Raw genomic sequence first — 14,035 nt, 5'->3', positions numbered from 1 at the left:
TTCCATAGCGAGAAGCATGTATTTAATTAAATGCTTTGCAAAGATACATGAATAAAGCTATGTGCATGACTTTCTTTAGGGATGGCCCCAGCTGTTTATTTTTATTTTTTTTAAAGAAACAAACAAAAAACTTGGAGAGCACAGATGCAATAAAGAAATAATAATAATAAAAAAAAAAAAACTACGTAAGTTTGTACCCACATGCTTTACAAAATAAAGCATGCTGGTGGCACAAAACATTTTATATACTGCATGACCAACAAATAAATGCACTGCAACATTGTTCTCTCAAACACCGTAAGCCTAACAGCTAAACTCTGAAAATGACATTGACAGTCAGCATCTTTATTTCATCGGCCTTCTACAGAGTCATTTAGCACCATCACTTTTTTTTTGTTTTTGCCCTGCCTATCTCCTTTCTCGAAATAACAACAGAAGCATAGCACCTTTTAATATCTAAAATAAAAATAGGAATATTAAATGCATCCCAACTTCCAGAGATGAGGTAGCTCATGCTAAGAAATGATGGAATTTTCTTGCCTTGACAGCTCAAGACCAGTAAGACAAAATTACTGGTGATGCATGTCTGGATGTCAGCTAAAACCAATGAATTTCTAAATTTTCTTTCTCTTTATTAGCAATTGGTCTGATATACATGTAAATGATTTGCAACATACATAAATTGGCACCATATATAAGACACTGGTATAATTTGATATGTAGTGGCTTATTAGATGGGCAAGTATCGGAAAATCGACAAGTACTGGGTTTAAAATGTATTTTGAAGCTTAATAATTTTTTAATGGAATTACACAGATACATTGTGAGAAGTGAAATCAGGCCTTACAATTTAAGATATGGGACACCTCTACTGAAATCTTGTATTTACCCCAGTAGTATTTTTGCTTCATAAATTAATCATGGCTGTGGAATACTCTTATGAGCAGACTATTATATAGGAAAGTGCAGGAAAGACAATGCCAGATTCAGATGATTTTGTCTGAGAGATTTTCTTCTACAAGAGACAGATATCTGTGAATGGCTAACACACTGGCAACCACAGGAAGATAAACTGGGGTAGAGAGAGTAGATATGATTGAAATATTGCCAACAGTTCACAAAAGTGCTCTACTTTTCTGTTATTCAGTATGCATCCAAGCAAAAGAAATTATTAGAGCTTTACATAGTCCCACATTAAAACTATCTATTTTGAATACCTGTAAATTCTGAAGTTATCTGAAACAAAAGCAAGGACAAATATTCATGTAATTTTTAAAAGGTGGTCATCAGTTCTCTTAAAATCGTACTGTTGTACTAAAAAGTTGGTTTCAATCATTTAAAACGGAACGTTTATAAGTAAAATAAATATTCAAAAGGAGGCCGGGCATTTAACAAGAACTGTATATACAATGCTGATCCAATATCAGCCATTACTTCAAGAGTCTCAGGATTAACTTCAATCAGTCTAAGTTCATGTGTTTAATTGCTGCTGTGGCTGGGTAGTGTGTTAATCTCCCCCCTTCCTCTTACACAAAACAAACTGGCCCAATTTCAATTCCGAATTCCTGGTCAGTGCTGCCAACATCCACTGGTGCAATATCTATGATAGGTAAGCGTGCCACATTTTGTGTTCTGTACTCAAAGACAGTCTTGCCCACGTTCCCATTACGTTTCTGGAAAAAAAAAAAAAGGGGGGGGGGGGGGGGAATTAGTCCAAATCTCATCTGAGAAACAGCCTGAATTCCAGCTGGTGAGTCAATTGTCCGAGATATGTCAGAATTATCTCATTGCATCTCTGCTGAGTAACGGCATCCCCTTCTGCACTGCACCTTGATTATTTTACAATGCGTATGTCTTTCTTTTACAGTGATGAACAGATCCTTCCGACTGACAGCAGGATTCCTCCCTCAAGCTGGATTGATTGTTCTTTTTGATATTAAATTTTTCTTTATATCTATGTGACCTGCACTCACATTCTTGAAGTACATTCCTTTAAAGTGCAGAGAGTAGTCTGATATATATAAAGGGCAAAACAAATTTTAGGCATATTTTGCTGTATATCTTGGACTAGGCTGAGAATGCTATTGAACTTGACAAAATTTAAACAACCTCTACTTTCTGTTTTTTAAGGCCACTAAAAAGTTTTGGGGGGAACATTTTCCTTTCCTATTCAGTCAGCCACAATACCAATGAATTTCCTCCAGGGTATTGCTGCAATAATCCTACCCAATTGGTAGACAGATGCTTGAAATTAACTGACTTCTTTGTGTGATTTAACACAGAAGTAAACAAATATTGGGAAATGCAAACTCTGAAGATACCTATTTCCATATGCTCACTAATAACTAGTAAGTTATAAATATCCTCTAAATAATGAAGACTTCTATTATATAAAATTGGAATTAGTAAAATACCTATGCAATCACTTACTTCTATAATTCATGGTGAAATTCTGCAGCATTGTAGTCACCCTATTCTATGGATTTTTTTTTTTTTTTCCAAATTAAGGAAGAACTGCCATTACCGCCATTGTTAGAAGCCAAAAGTCCGTTTACCCCATACCAAGTGACAAAAAGACAGAACTTACTGAACAGCTGTCATGAAGCACAGTGTATCTGAATCGGCTGTTTCCTTCTGCTTTGATCTCCAGGTCATTGGCCCCTTTCAGAATTACTGCTTTTTTCAGGTTCTTTGTCTGGTCATCCATGTACCCAACACTGTTCTTACAAAGGTAAGTGATATTCTGGGATGCTTCCTTTGATAAGAGGCGCAGGAATGTCATTTGAGTGACAGCTGTATCCCCATATACAAACTGTGAAGATATGAAATAGATCACCATTTATTACATGAAAATTGATTAGGATCTTGTAAATTTTATAAACGTTTCTGAAACACTATGACACACATGACAACAACTTTATTTTCTTTAAAAACAGATTAGGTGACAGAATTAACAAAGTAAAACTTGTAACTTTAGCAGTATGGAGCTTTCTGAAAGAAAGTATAGAATTCAATTAAACAATTACAGCAGTGATTTCAATCATATATTAGGGTAAATATACACCCTAAATACAAAGACAGTGAGTTACTAAAATAGGTTGTTAAAAAAGTTGGAATTTTTAGGGTCAAGAGAAATAAACATCTACCAGAAGTGGTTTATTTATAGCCAATCCTGCCTCAGATGTTCTTTCATTGTTCCTCCCAGCTCCCTTTCCTATAATTTCTGTATGATTACAACCAACTGTATATAACCGAGTCTAATCAAGAGTTAAAATGTTCTGACTGTTGCAGAATCTTCTCAGTAGAGCAGACGAAATTCTAAACCAGAAGGAATCAATGTTCACAGTAGTTAATTCTTGAAATAAAATATATTTAGTTACCTGTGATCCCCTGTTCATATCAAGGCCATACCAAATGGGCTTCAAGTCAGATGATCTGCTGGTCCACCATGTTTTACGTGGGATAGCAGATGGATTTGCAGAAATGCAGGTCTCTCCGGTTTCCATGTTGCAGTATACTTTTATAGCATCTTCAACACATCCCTGGTTAGGATCAATCCAATATTCACCTACAAAGAATAATAAATGAAATATAAAATTCTGTTATGTTACTAAGATTCTTGAAATAACAGGGGAGTTATACGAAAAAGTATGTCTTGACAGTACAAAAAACAAGAAAAAGCATGCATATCTTTCGTGTGACAATCCATTGTGTGTTTTGATGTGTGCTTCGGGTATACACAATAATGGTGCTTTAATTGAAAGCTGACAAGTATTTCAAATATTTCCAAATTGGGGAATTCAGACTTGAAAGTTGTTTAAGGTTATTTAAATCCATTTCAAAGCTCCTGAATGCTCCAAGCACATAAAGTACACAAAAAATGCTAGAAGATATTTTTCTCTGCAGATTCTGAACTGATGTCAGCCACTCCTAAGCTGATGCTGGAGGCAATGTATCAGGAAACAGGTGAAAAGCTGTTAAGGCTTGCAACAAATTGTCTCTACCTTCCAGTCTGTTCTGATTTATCACTGGTAACCCATATTAATTAGGAATACTCCTAATTTGCATGTTAGAATATTGCCACCTATGAATTGCCAGTACGGAGCAGCATCAGAGAATTCTGGATGGAAAGCATTCATAGGACATCAATTCACAGGTAACATTTTGAGCTAATAACAATTAAGCCACTATTCACAACTGATGTACCAACTTGCATCTATCATCACGTAAGTGGTACTCCATTGTGCTAACACTTTCAGAATTAGTAGTCCATGGAAGTATAAAACATTTCAGATGTAAAAAATACATCTGAATATATATTGGATAAATGAATATGCAGCACAACATAATACATACTTCATAGGGAAGAAGAAATAATTTTTATGAGAAGTTTTTGAGTACTTAGTGTTAATGTTGATTTAGACCATCAAAATCTGTACTACACTTTTTTCAGTGACCAAGTATATATCGGAAATAAGACAGAATCATATGGCTCATACAGAAGGTGGTGTGTTTATACGCACCACTCTTCTTGGATGGGTGACACAGCTTCAGGTCATCACAAGTCCGTGCTGGGTGTTTCTTTGAACCATCCGGGCTGCGCATAGTCTCAATCTGGCTGCTCAGTGACTTCAGTGTGGCATGGACTCCTGGGTCTGTTTTATTGTGGTCATCTGGAGCTGCTTCATCTTCAGTAAACTCTGGGAGTGGATCTGCCATAGCATCATCATAGTGTCCCATAATGTCACCAATGGCAGCAGTGAGGTGGCCTGGAGGGCCTGGAGGGCCTGGAGGGCCAGGATCACCTGGTGGACCCTAAGATAAAACAAAAAAAAAAAAGGCAATAGAGGCACAGCAGAGTGAATACTAGGCAAAATGATATAGAAACTAGCAACTAAACAAGCAAAACTTCAAGGCCAGTCACCTTGATGTGCAGGGAAAATTCAGATATAGGTAAGCAGTTTAAATTTCCAGGGTCAGAGGTAAGAGATTAGAACGGCACATGAGGTACCACGCTCTGAGAAGAGATTAGAACTGCACTCTGCTTCATGTCCTCACTGACTGTCTTAATACCTTGCTCAATTTTTTCTTACTCTAGCTTGCAGACGACAGCTGGAAAAAGTCATCAAGGAACAGCCTCTTGATTCCAGTTTTTTAAGCCATCTGTCCCTCCTTGTTCTCAAACCCCAGCCTAATTGCTTTACTTCATAGAATCCCAAACAGTTGCAAGTAATTTTTAGAGCAATCTAAAATTCCTGCCTCCCCTGAGTCACCTCAGGCACACTTGCAATTGGTAAACCTGGAGGGAAAATTTGGAGCCATCTATATGTTTTTCTTTCATAGCGCTAAGCTTTCTGGCCCCAGGTCACCAAAGATGTGAAACAGGATTCACATCATCCTGATTTGACACAGCAGGTATTTTCCTGAATAAGAAGATATCCCTGAGTGGCAGGTTTTGAGGTCCTTCTGTTAATCTGGACTGTGCTATGTGGGGAGGTAACTGAGCCTTGAGACAGAAAACATCTGTCAATAAGCATTATATGTCCACGTGCAGGCTCTGTGAGCTCCTTGGCAGTGGAAAGTCTGCAATATACCTTCACTGTAAGTTTGATGCTCTGGTGCATCAGAAGGTATATCAAAATGTAGCATTTCCTTTGAGATTAATTAGTGCTCCAAAACTAGTGCACACACCCAAACTAATACACTGTACGTCTGGCAAATGAAATGCTTAACATTTATTTCTTATTGTTTCCAATTAATAGTGGCATGCAAGTCACCATGAAAAGCAAAACTGAAAATATTGGTATGTAGTATTTCTTGTATTGCCTCATTACACGAAAGAAATATTTGGATACACATATTATTCTTAAACTTTACCACAGACTATTCATGCAATATTGATGCCTCAGGAGAAATGGAAATTCTGAAAACTGGCAGAAATTCAAATGAAATAGTGTAAACATTTGCACAATAAAGACAGGAAACACCGTAAATATTTGTCTTACAAGACAGGAAAACAGCCGAAAGTGCCACCTCTGTCTTGCTCTTTGTTTTAGGCATCTTTCTATCCATGCTCCCAAAATAAGCAACGTCATTCTTTAACTCTTCACATGCTCATCCACATCACCCCTTTCTCAGACCACTCTAATTTTCAAACTACCCTCCTTGGGATGATATAACGTGTTTTATGATTTATGATTCCTATACATAGTTACCCCAACTAGTTGCTGGAGAAGCTGTATCTAGTATCATGATTTATCTTGAGCTCATGGACATTTGAGAACGTGCTGCAATGGATTGCAAAAAAAATCTCATTATGTGAAGGGAACCTCCTCCCTCCATATTCCTAACAGCTTACCTCAGGTCCAGCTTCTCCTACACTTCCTCTAACACCAGGAGGCCCAATTGGCCCAAGTGGCCCAGGACTTCCATCTTTGCCTGAAGGACCGACTGGACCTGGAGGACCCTAGACAAAATAAGAGAAGGAAGGAATCTGTTTTAGCATTTAATAACAGTTGTATACAAAACAGCCTTTTTACAAGCAATACGTCTTCAGGAAGCAATACAATCATCTATGTCTATTACCAAACTTTAAAAATCGCCCTTTTTCTTCTTCTCTAAAATTAAGAAAACGGTTTCAATGCTGTTCTTCTAATGTTAATCACCTCAGACAATATATCCACTGGATCCATGGTATTTCTTTTCCTAAAACATTTAAGTGAGTTCAATTCCAAGTGCTACACTTTGGAGTAGCTTCTGTATGCCCACGTGTATACAGACCCAGAGACATTTTGTCACTTGGGAACATACAAGGATTCATATTTCACCTTTACTTTTGGGTCAATGATACCCAGCGGGTGTAAGAAAGGCAGAATACCAATAAGCAGAACCGCCACATGTGGCTTTGCATCAGATGTAGCATAAGTGTCTATATAAGCAGACTGTAGCCCTATAGTTATTCTGAACCTTTTATCTAGCTATAAACTACACTTACGTTAATGCCTTGTTATATTAAGCAAGGCAATGCCTTTCAGCAAAAGATATGGTAATCAACATGATAATGAAATCAATAAAAGCCAGTAAACTAAAAATGAAACCCAAATAGAAATCTATTCTTAGGAAAAACAAGCAAGAAAAATTCCAGGCTGAAATCTTATACTCACCCGAGGACCAAATGGGCCTGGAATGCCAGGACTGCCCTGTTCACCAATAGGGCCCTAAACAGAAGAAACTATCATTATCATTGTGATATTTACAGTATATTCCTTTAGTCTTAAAGAAATAGGGAGTGATATACAACATTATGTACAAATAAGGTTATAATATACAGGAACAAGGGGTAGTACCTTTCCTCTTCTGATCAGTTTTCATCTTATTGTTCTCTTTTGTCACAAAGACACAGTAACTACAACAATCATGACTGAGATATATAGAATGATGCTTAAGTATATATAAAGTTGTTTCTCCAGAAGATCGGTGCTTCACAACACACAGAATCAGATTGGCTTACAAAAGAGTAACTGACTGCTATTATGAAGTGGAAAGATGCTTTGGGTTTTGTTTTGTTTAACTCTTTGCCTACATGCTGAAACTTTCAGCTCTTGAACATGATCGGTGAAGAACTGTCAAAAAATTAAGTTTTTGATAGTATTTCCAACCAATTGCCACTGAAAACATGAAGTTCTTACAAATATTAGAGAGACAGTCATAGTCCTCAGGAGATTCAGCATTTGATTTCTTGACGGTAAAGTGTTCAAATACGCTGACAAAAAGTATTCCACACTCTAATGTGATTATCAGAAACTATCAACTTTTTTTTTTAACATCTTGTGCTGACACATTATAGACTGTCAGTGATCGGCCACTTTCAGGACTGGTGCAAATGGAACAAGAAGAGGAGAATGCAGATCTTGAAAAGCACAGGTTTACTTCACCATGAAGCAGTATTGTAATATTGCATTAAAAATGTAATACAGACAGACAGGCCACTCACAAACACCTACTGGGAAAAAAAAAAAGGAGCTCTTGTGTACTTGCTTTTTCACTTGTTTTGATTTTTTGTTTGTTTTTTTGTTTTTAATGTGTGTCTAATACATGGTTTAACTACCAAGGAAATAAAATTAGAGTATAAACAAAACAACTTACAGGAGGACCAGGAAGACCTTGAAGCCCAGTGAAACCCCTGTGTCCTTTCTGGCCCCTGTCACCCCGATCTCCATTGTCACCTTTGTCACCACGAGGCCCTTGGGGACCCTGTAAGAATCAGTAATGAAATGTAAAATTTGTAACTGGGAAAAAAAAAAAATCATTTTCTTTTAGACACTGTATTAAGACCTATTTCATTTCTAAAGCTAAAAAGAAGGTGATGCTGAGGCAGCTCTAGGAATCTTAATTTTTATGAAAGAATAAGGAAATAATTACATAAAACTGCTATACTTAATTTCAAGTGTGGTAAACTTAGTCTGTTTAGTTTCATTAGAGAGTAAAAAAGAAAACAAAAAAACCCAAACAACTGTAATAATGATTCTAAACAAATTACATAATGAAATTGCGAAGTATCTTTGCCTTACTGGATATGGTAAATGATTTTCATGGACAAGATTGAAGTATTAAGGATCTTTCACACACTTGTAACAATAAAACCTGTTTTGAGTATGAAAACCTCCATGTTGTATACTTTGCTTCTCGCAGCTCTTTTTGCCTTCATTATGAGTAAAGTACAACTGAAGTTACATTCTCTAACTACAGATAACTGTGTTCAGGCTCCCCAGTACAAATAGCTTGGTTCTATTGCTGTCTTAATTTCATTCTTGGTATTTTAGATAGGTTGAATCTTTTCATACTAATTCAAGAATCATTGGAAAAAAATGGCTTCTGCTTCCAATTCTATATTTGTTATCCTTAATTTCATTCTAAATTTCTCAATGGCAAATTCCAAATAGTTTATCAGTGGCATCAGTATCATTAACTACTCAATAAACTTTCCTTTCTCTCATATGACTTCTGCTTAGGGACTGGACAGCTTTCTTTTGAATTTCCCAAGTTTGCAATTCATTTTTTGTTCCAAGCTTGGACTGTAAAAAAGTTATGTAACACAAATAGATGAGTTTTGTTTGTTTTTCTGTTTGGATTGATGTCAGAATCTCATAAGCTGAATAAGGCAGTTTCATAGGAACAGGTGATTTTTTTTTTAATCTTTAATATTTCTGCCATTTTGATCCTAAAATCTGTCTTTTTGTTCAGCATTCATTGCTTTACCCCTAATTTGAATTGTCAGACAGACTCTAGCAATTTACTAACTCAGGTCTCCCATCCTCTGGGCAGTATCACACTCCAAATAGAGAGACTTCCAAAGCATTTGTTATTTCTCTGCAAAGTATTTTTAAAGAAAGAGTAAAAACACTGGTGCAGTGAAACAGATTTGTACACCTTTACAGTTCAGAAGACTACCTGTATTCATATGCAGTCAGAACATTAAAAGTTGAAGCCCTGTTCAGCATTGTCATTTGGGTTCTGTTTCTCACACACATTCCTGTAAAAAATAGCTCAGATAAAATCACAGCAATTGTGGAGAACTTACAGGCAAACCTCTTTTTCCTGCACGACCAGGGGGACCCATCGGACCTCGAGAACCCTACAAAGATTGCATAGATGACGACACGTGAAGCAATGTACAAAAGTAGACAAAACACTTCTCTTGATAAACAAAATATTAAAAACAAAGCAAACAAAACAAAACCAGCCAAACAAACAAAAGGTATCACTTACAGTTTCACCTCTTTGACCTGCATCTCCTGGAGGGCCAACAGGACCTGGAGTTCCTGGGCCCCCTGGGGAACCCGGTAAGCCTGCAGGACCAGGTTCACCACGATCACCCTGCAGAGCATAATTTCAATATCAATTATCTGAAGAGGACTGGACTAGATCAAAGCAATAAGTCTTTAGCATTCCTAATCTATTTTCTCACAGTTGCAATCTACAAAGATAATCATTCTGTAAGAACTCAAGTCTGAGTTTCTGGAGGCAGGCGTTCTTATAAAGGTTTCCTCAACTTTGAAAGACATTTATTATTCAAAGCTATAATATGTTTTTAAAACAACTTCTCCATGGCGGTTAACTGAATGAAGAACAGAAATCCACTATAAATCAACAATAAAAATGGAGATTTACATAATTGACTTAATAAAACAACGTATTCTTACACGTTCTCCAACAGCTCCATCTCGTCCAGGAGTACCATCATTACCAGCAGGTCCCTAGAGTTGTGAAACAGATACAGGGCTATCGATTAGCTCCATAATCTTACATTTCTACAAGAACTAGAAAGCTGTTCTCCATCTTTAGCTTCAAGTATAGGAGAATAACCACTAGACTACTCATTTTTGTACATTACTAGGCTCAAACACTTACTTCTGGGCCAGCTTCACCGACGGGACCAGTGGCACCTGACTGGCCTATAGGTCCTGGGGGACCTTTATCACCTGGTGGCCCAGTGGGACCTTGTTTTCCTGGTGTACCCTAAATAGATGAGAAATATGACATCAAAATTTTAATCACTAAACGAAGAAAGCACCAGGAAAAAGGCTGACTATAAAACACTATTCATGAATCTGAACTACCATCAACATTCATAGTTTCCTAAAACTGAGAATTAAGTAATGTGTTCTTCTTATAGATTTTGACTATGTATTTAATGTAATGTGTATTTTTAAGCAATTGAATTGTGTTAGTCGCTTTTGAATAGGCTTGTATTGTCTAGAAGCTTCACAAGAAGTTTATCTAGTAGCAACTCTCTAAGCGCACACTCGCCTTGACATGTCAATATATCTGATGGACTTATCTGCAATAGACAAGGTCTTCCCAACTCTGCAAAAATGTAATGCAGTTTGAAATAAGTAACTTTTTTTTCCTTTGTCTGTCTCACCAACAACATATTTTGTTAGCCTGGAATAATTTCTGGCTGTAAATTGACTTTACGGATCAAGTGGTAGTGACAGGTCCTCCATATCATCATTTTATTAATACTCTATTTAATGACTTGATCTTCTGGATCATTATGCTTTCCAATAAGTATCTATAAACCCCAGAAGAAAGTAAAGAGAGCACAAATGGCAATTTGGAATACTGTAGTTCACAATTTATGAAATAGCAGTTACAGAATATTTACTCACATTCAAGTGACCTTTGGGCACCTAAATGAACAGTCTGGAGTGTTTTTTTCAAAGATCTAGTTTCAAGTCAGATAGGAATATTTTAGCAAGAAGTCTTAACATATTACCCACTTTTAATTTAGGATCAGATCATCCAATAATGGCAGAAACAAAATCTCCCACCTCATGCATTTTCATGAGATTTAGTTATTCACTATTCTCTCTACATTCACTCCAGGAATTGAAGATTTCCAACCTTCTCCTCACATTAGGGTGCACTATACTCTCAAACCCACAAACATGAGAATGTCCAAGGCTGGTATATCAACTTGGTCATTACTTACTGCAGGACCTGGCAATCCTGGCATGCCTCTTTCACCTCGCTGTCCTGGCATACCAACAATACCTCTTTGACCAGTAGTTCCTGCTGGACCCGGGGGGCCATCTGGTCCCTGAAATCCACAAAGGATAAAATGATGTTACCATCATTTCTGTAGCAATAATACAAGACCAAGCCTAGAGGGAATTAATAACAACAACCAGGACATACCGGCTGCCCGTCTTCCCCTGCATCACCCTTGTCTCCAGGACCACCAGGAGGCCCGGCTGGCCCTCGATCACCCACACGGCCATGAGAACCAGGATCACCACGAAGACCTGGGGGACCTTCCTTTCCTGGCTCACCGATAGGCCCAGCAGGTCCTGGAGCTCCCTAGTAAGATTAAAAGACCTCATTACATTGGACCTTTTCCTAATCAGGACCAGTAAACTCTAAGGAATGTGTTTTGATTAACTATAAACATGCACACTCTAATGGATGACCACAGTGTGACAGAGCTCAGAGCTAGTACAATCTCAATTTACAGTTGTGCTGGACTCTCAGGGTTTTCAAATTATGTCCAAGCTCTACCCCTCTCCCTCATTCCATTGCCATTCCAAACTCCCTCCTTTAAAAGACATTTTATTTCACCTTTTTTAGCCTCTGGTGTATAACTGCTGCCAGATAACTCCTTGCCCGTTCTTTCGAATATCGAGTGTTTTCACACACCTTTGTTAATTTCTCAAAGACTTTTAAAGAATTTCACATTTATAATATGTTTTCCATAAACTTTACCTTTGGATAAACTAACAATGACTGCAAGTTATTTTGGACAAAATTATCTTTGTGGAGGTGAATTTTCACTTGCAGATCCACAGGTGTTTTTTTTAAAACTACAGTGTTTCTAGAAATGTTTAGGCATGAGAGATTTTTGTGTGTGTGTGTTCTTACTTTATTTATTTTAATAGATCTTACGAGTAACTCCATAGCGAGATAAACTGGAAGAGGCATCTTCCTTTCACAAAAACTCTCCTAACTTCAGTCATTGAAGGGGAGTGGAGGGGCACAGGAAGATAAGGTTGCTGTTTTAACTCACCAGAGCAGCTTGAATAGCTTGAAGCCTAACCAAAGCCTACTTAACCCAGTGAAAAGTCCTGCATTAATTTGGACACACTGGATCAACCCCAAGACTAATGAATTTTATTTAATAAAGTCGGATGTAAACATGCAGTCACAGAAGTCTGTGCTCTCTTCCATAGCATCAGGCCATAAACATTGCTTCATCCTTCCCACTTTATTTAGTCTTCAATTTCTCGATGACCAGCTTATAAATTACACCTATGAGGAATATGTCAATTGACTTACAGTTGGTCCTGGAGGTCCAACTCTTCCAGCAGATCCTGGGAATCCAGTAGCACCCTAAAAAAAAAAAACATTTTAATATCAACTTTACTGAAAGAAATATAGCATGGATCGCCTAAAGTTTTCTTAACTGAATTAGTGAGCAAATGCTATAGTTACAGGCTGTGAAACACGATCTGAGATGAGCAATGATACACACATCGCATAAATTTGCAGTATTAGATTATCTGCAGTCAGCTCACAAAAAATTAAATCTACTTACAGGGGGACCCTGAGTTCCTCGACCACCTTTCAGACCCGGAACACCTGGAGGACCCTAAGAAGAAACGTGGGGTGATAGTGAACACTCAGGACATTTTAATTAAGCAAGATCAACCTATGCCACTGTTTCTCTGATTATGTTATTTATACTTACTGGTGGACCAGGAGACCCAGCAAGACCCTGTGGTCCTGGAGATCCAGCATCTCCTTTCTGTCCAGGTTCCCCAGGTTCACCTTTCACACCTGGCTGACCATCAGGGCCCTATAAGAGATCGTGTTTAGAAGAGGCGTCAAGTCAGAGAATACCACATTTTTCTAACTTAACAAAGACATTTTGTAAGAAATATCTAGAAGTCAAAAAATAACAGGAGAACAAATCAGCCCAAAGAACAGTGCATTTGCTCAATGGGTCGACTCAATAGAACTCTAACAGTTCACCACAATCTGCAGATCACAGATATGTTTTCTGAAAACTCTGTGAAATCAGTATTTCCATTAACAATAGTTTCTAAGCTAGTTAATACTTTCAATTTCTTTAGATTTTCTATTTTCCTTGACACCTATTGCATATCTAAAAGTAAAAGAGGCTGAACAAACATTCTTTTTTCTTTTCCCATCAGGGAAAGCAGTTGCCTAAGTCTTTGTGAAAGATTGAATCACAATATTTAGACTCTGGGAAAGTTTGGAGGTATTCACTGAAAAGCTCACAATTTTTCTATTTGCTCCATCAATTCAGTCCATCTTCCACTAGCCATGGAGGAAATCTTTTCTACTTTTAGTAGATGACACTTTACAACTTGCCTCATTTTAATCTCAAAGGAGCAACATAGCATATTCATGAAGATATGAAATCTGGTGAACAATTACATAATCTTAACAACAAAATTACTTTTCAACTGTCTAGGGTATTCTTTGGCCCTCTTCTCTACTTTATATAATGATG

General features: G+C 37.3%; 1 protein-coding gene across 1 annotated transcript in view; it reads right to left on the bottom strand.

Annotated features, from left to right (window-relative positions):
- Window positions 1-14,035, bottom strand: part of COL5A2 (collagen type V alpha 2 chain) — a 106,290-nt gene continuing 92,255 nt past the window's right edge. The window contains exons 39-54 of the mRNA XM_040560867.1: window positions 13,247-13,354; window positions 13,094-13,147; window positions 12,835-12,888; window positions 11,701-11,862; window positions 11,495-11,602; window positions 10,411-10,518; window positions 10,203-10,256; window positions 9,769-9,876; window positions 9,581-9,634; window positions 8,146-8,253; window positions 7,164-7,217; window positions 6,359-6,466; window positions 4,524-4,815; window positions 3,381-3,568; window positions 2,588-2,812; window positions 1-1,673 (exon numbers count right to left, since the gene is read on the bottom strand). Coding sequence (XP_040416801.1) covers window positions 1,527-1,673; window positions 2,588-2,812; window positions 3,381-3,568; window positions 4,524-4,815; window positions 6,359-6,466; window positions 7,164-7,217; window positions 8,146-8,253; window positions 9,581-9,634; window positions 9,769-9,876; window positions 10,203-10,256; window positions 10,411-10,518; window positions 11,495-11,602; window positions 11,701-11,862; window positions 12,835-12,888; window positions 13,094-13,147; window positions 13,247-13,354 — 1,932 coding nt within the window. The 3' untranslated portion in view covers window positions 1-1,526. The remainder of the gene's footprint in view (window positions 1,674-2,587; window positions 2,813-3,380; window positions 3,569-4,523; window positions 4,816-6,358; window positions 6,467-7,163; window positions 7,218-8,145; window positions 8,254-9,580; window positions 9,635-9,768; window positions 9,877-10,202; window positions 10,257-10,410; window positions 10,519-11,494; window positions 11,603-11,700; window positions 11,863-12,834; window positions 12,889-13,093; window positions 13,148-13,246; window positions 13,355-14,035) is intronic.

Source organism: Cygnus olor, chromosome 6, assembly GCF_009769625.2.
Source record: "Cygnus olor isolate bCygOlo1 chromosome 6, bCygOlo1.pri.v2, whole genome shotgun sequence".
NCBI lineage: Eukaryota > Metazoa > Chordata > Aves > Anseriformes > Anatidae > Cygnus > Cygnus olor.
Note: the sequence above shows the minus strand (reverse complement) of the source record. Positions and strands in the feature narration are given on the sequence as shown.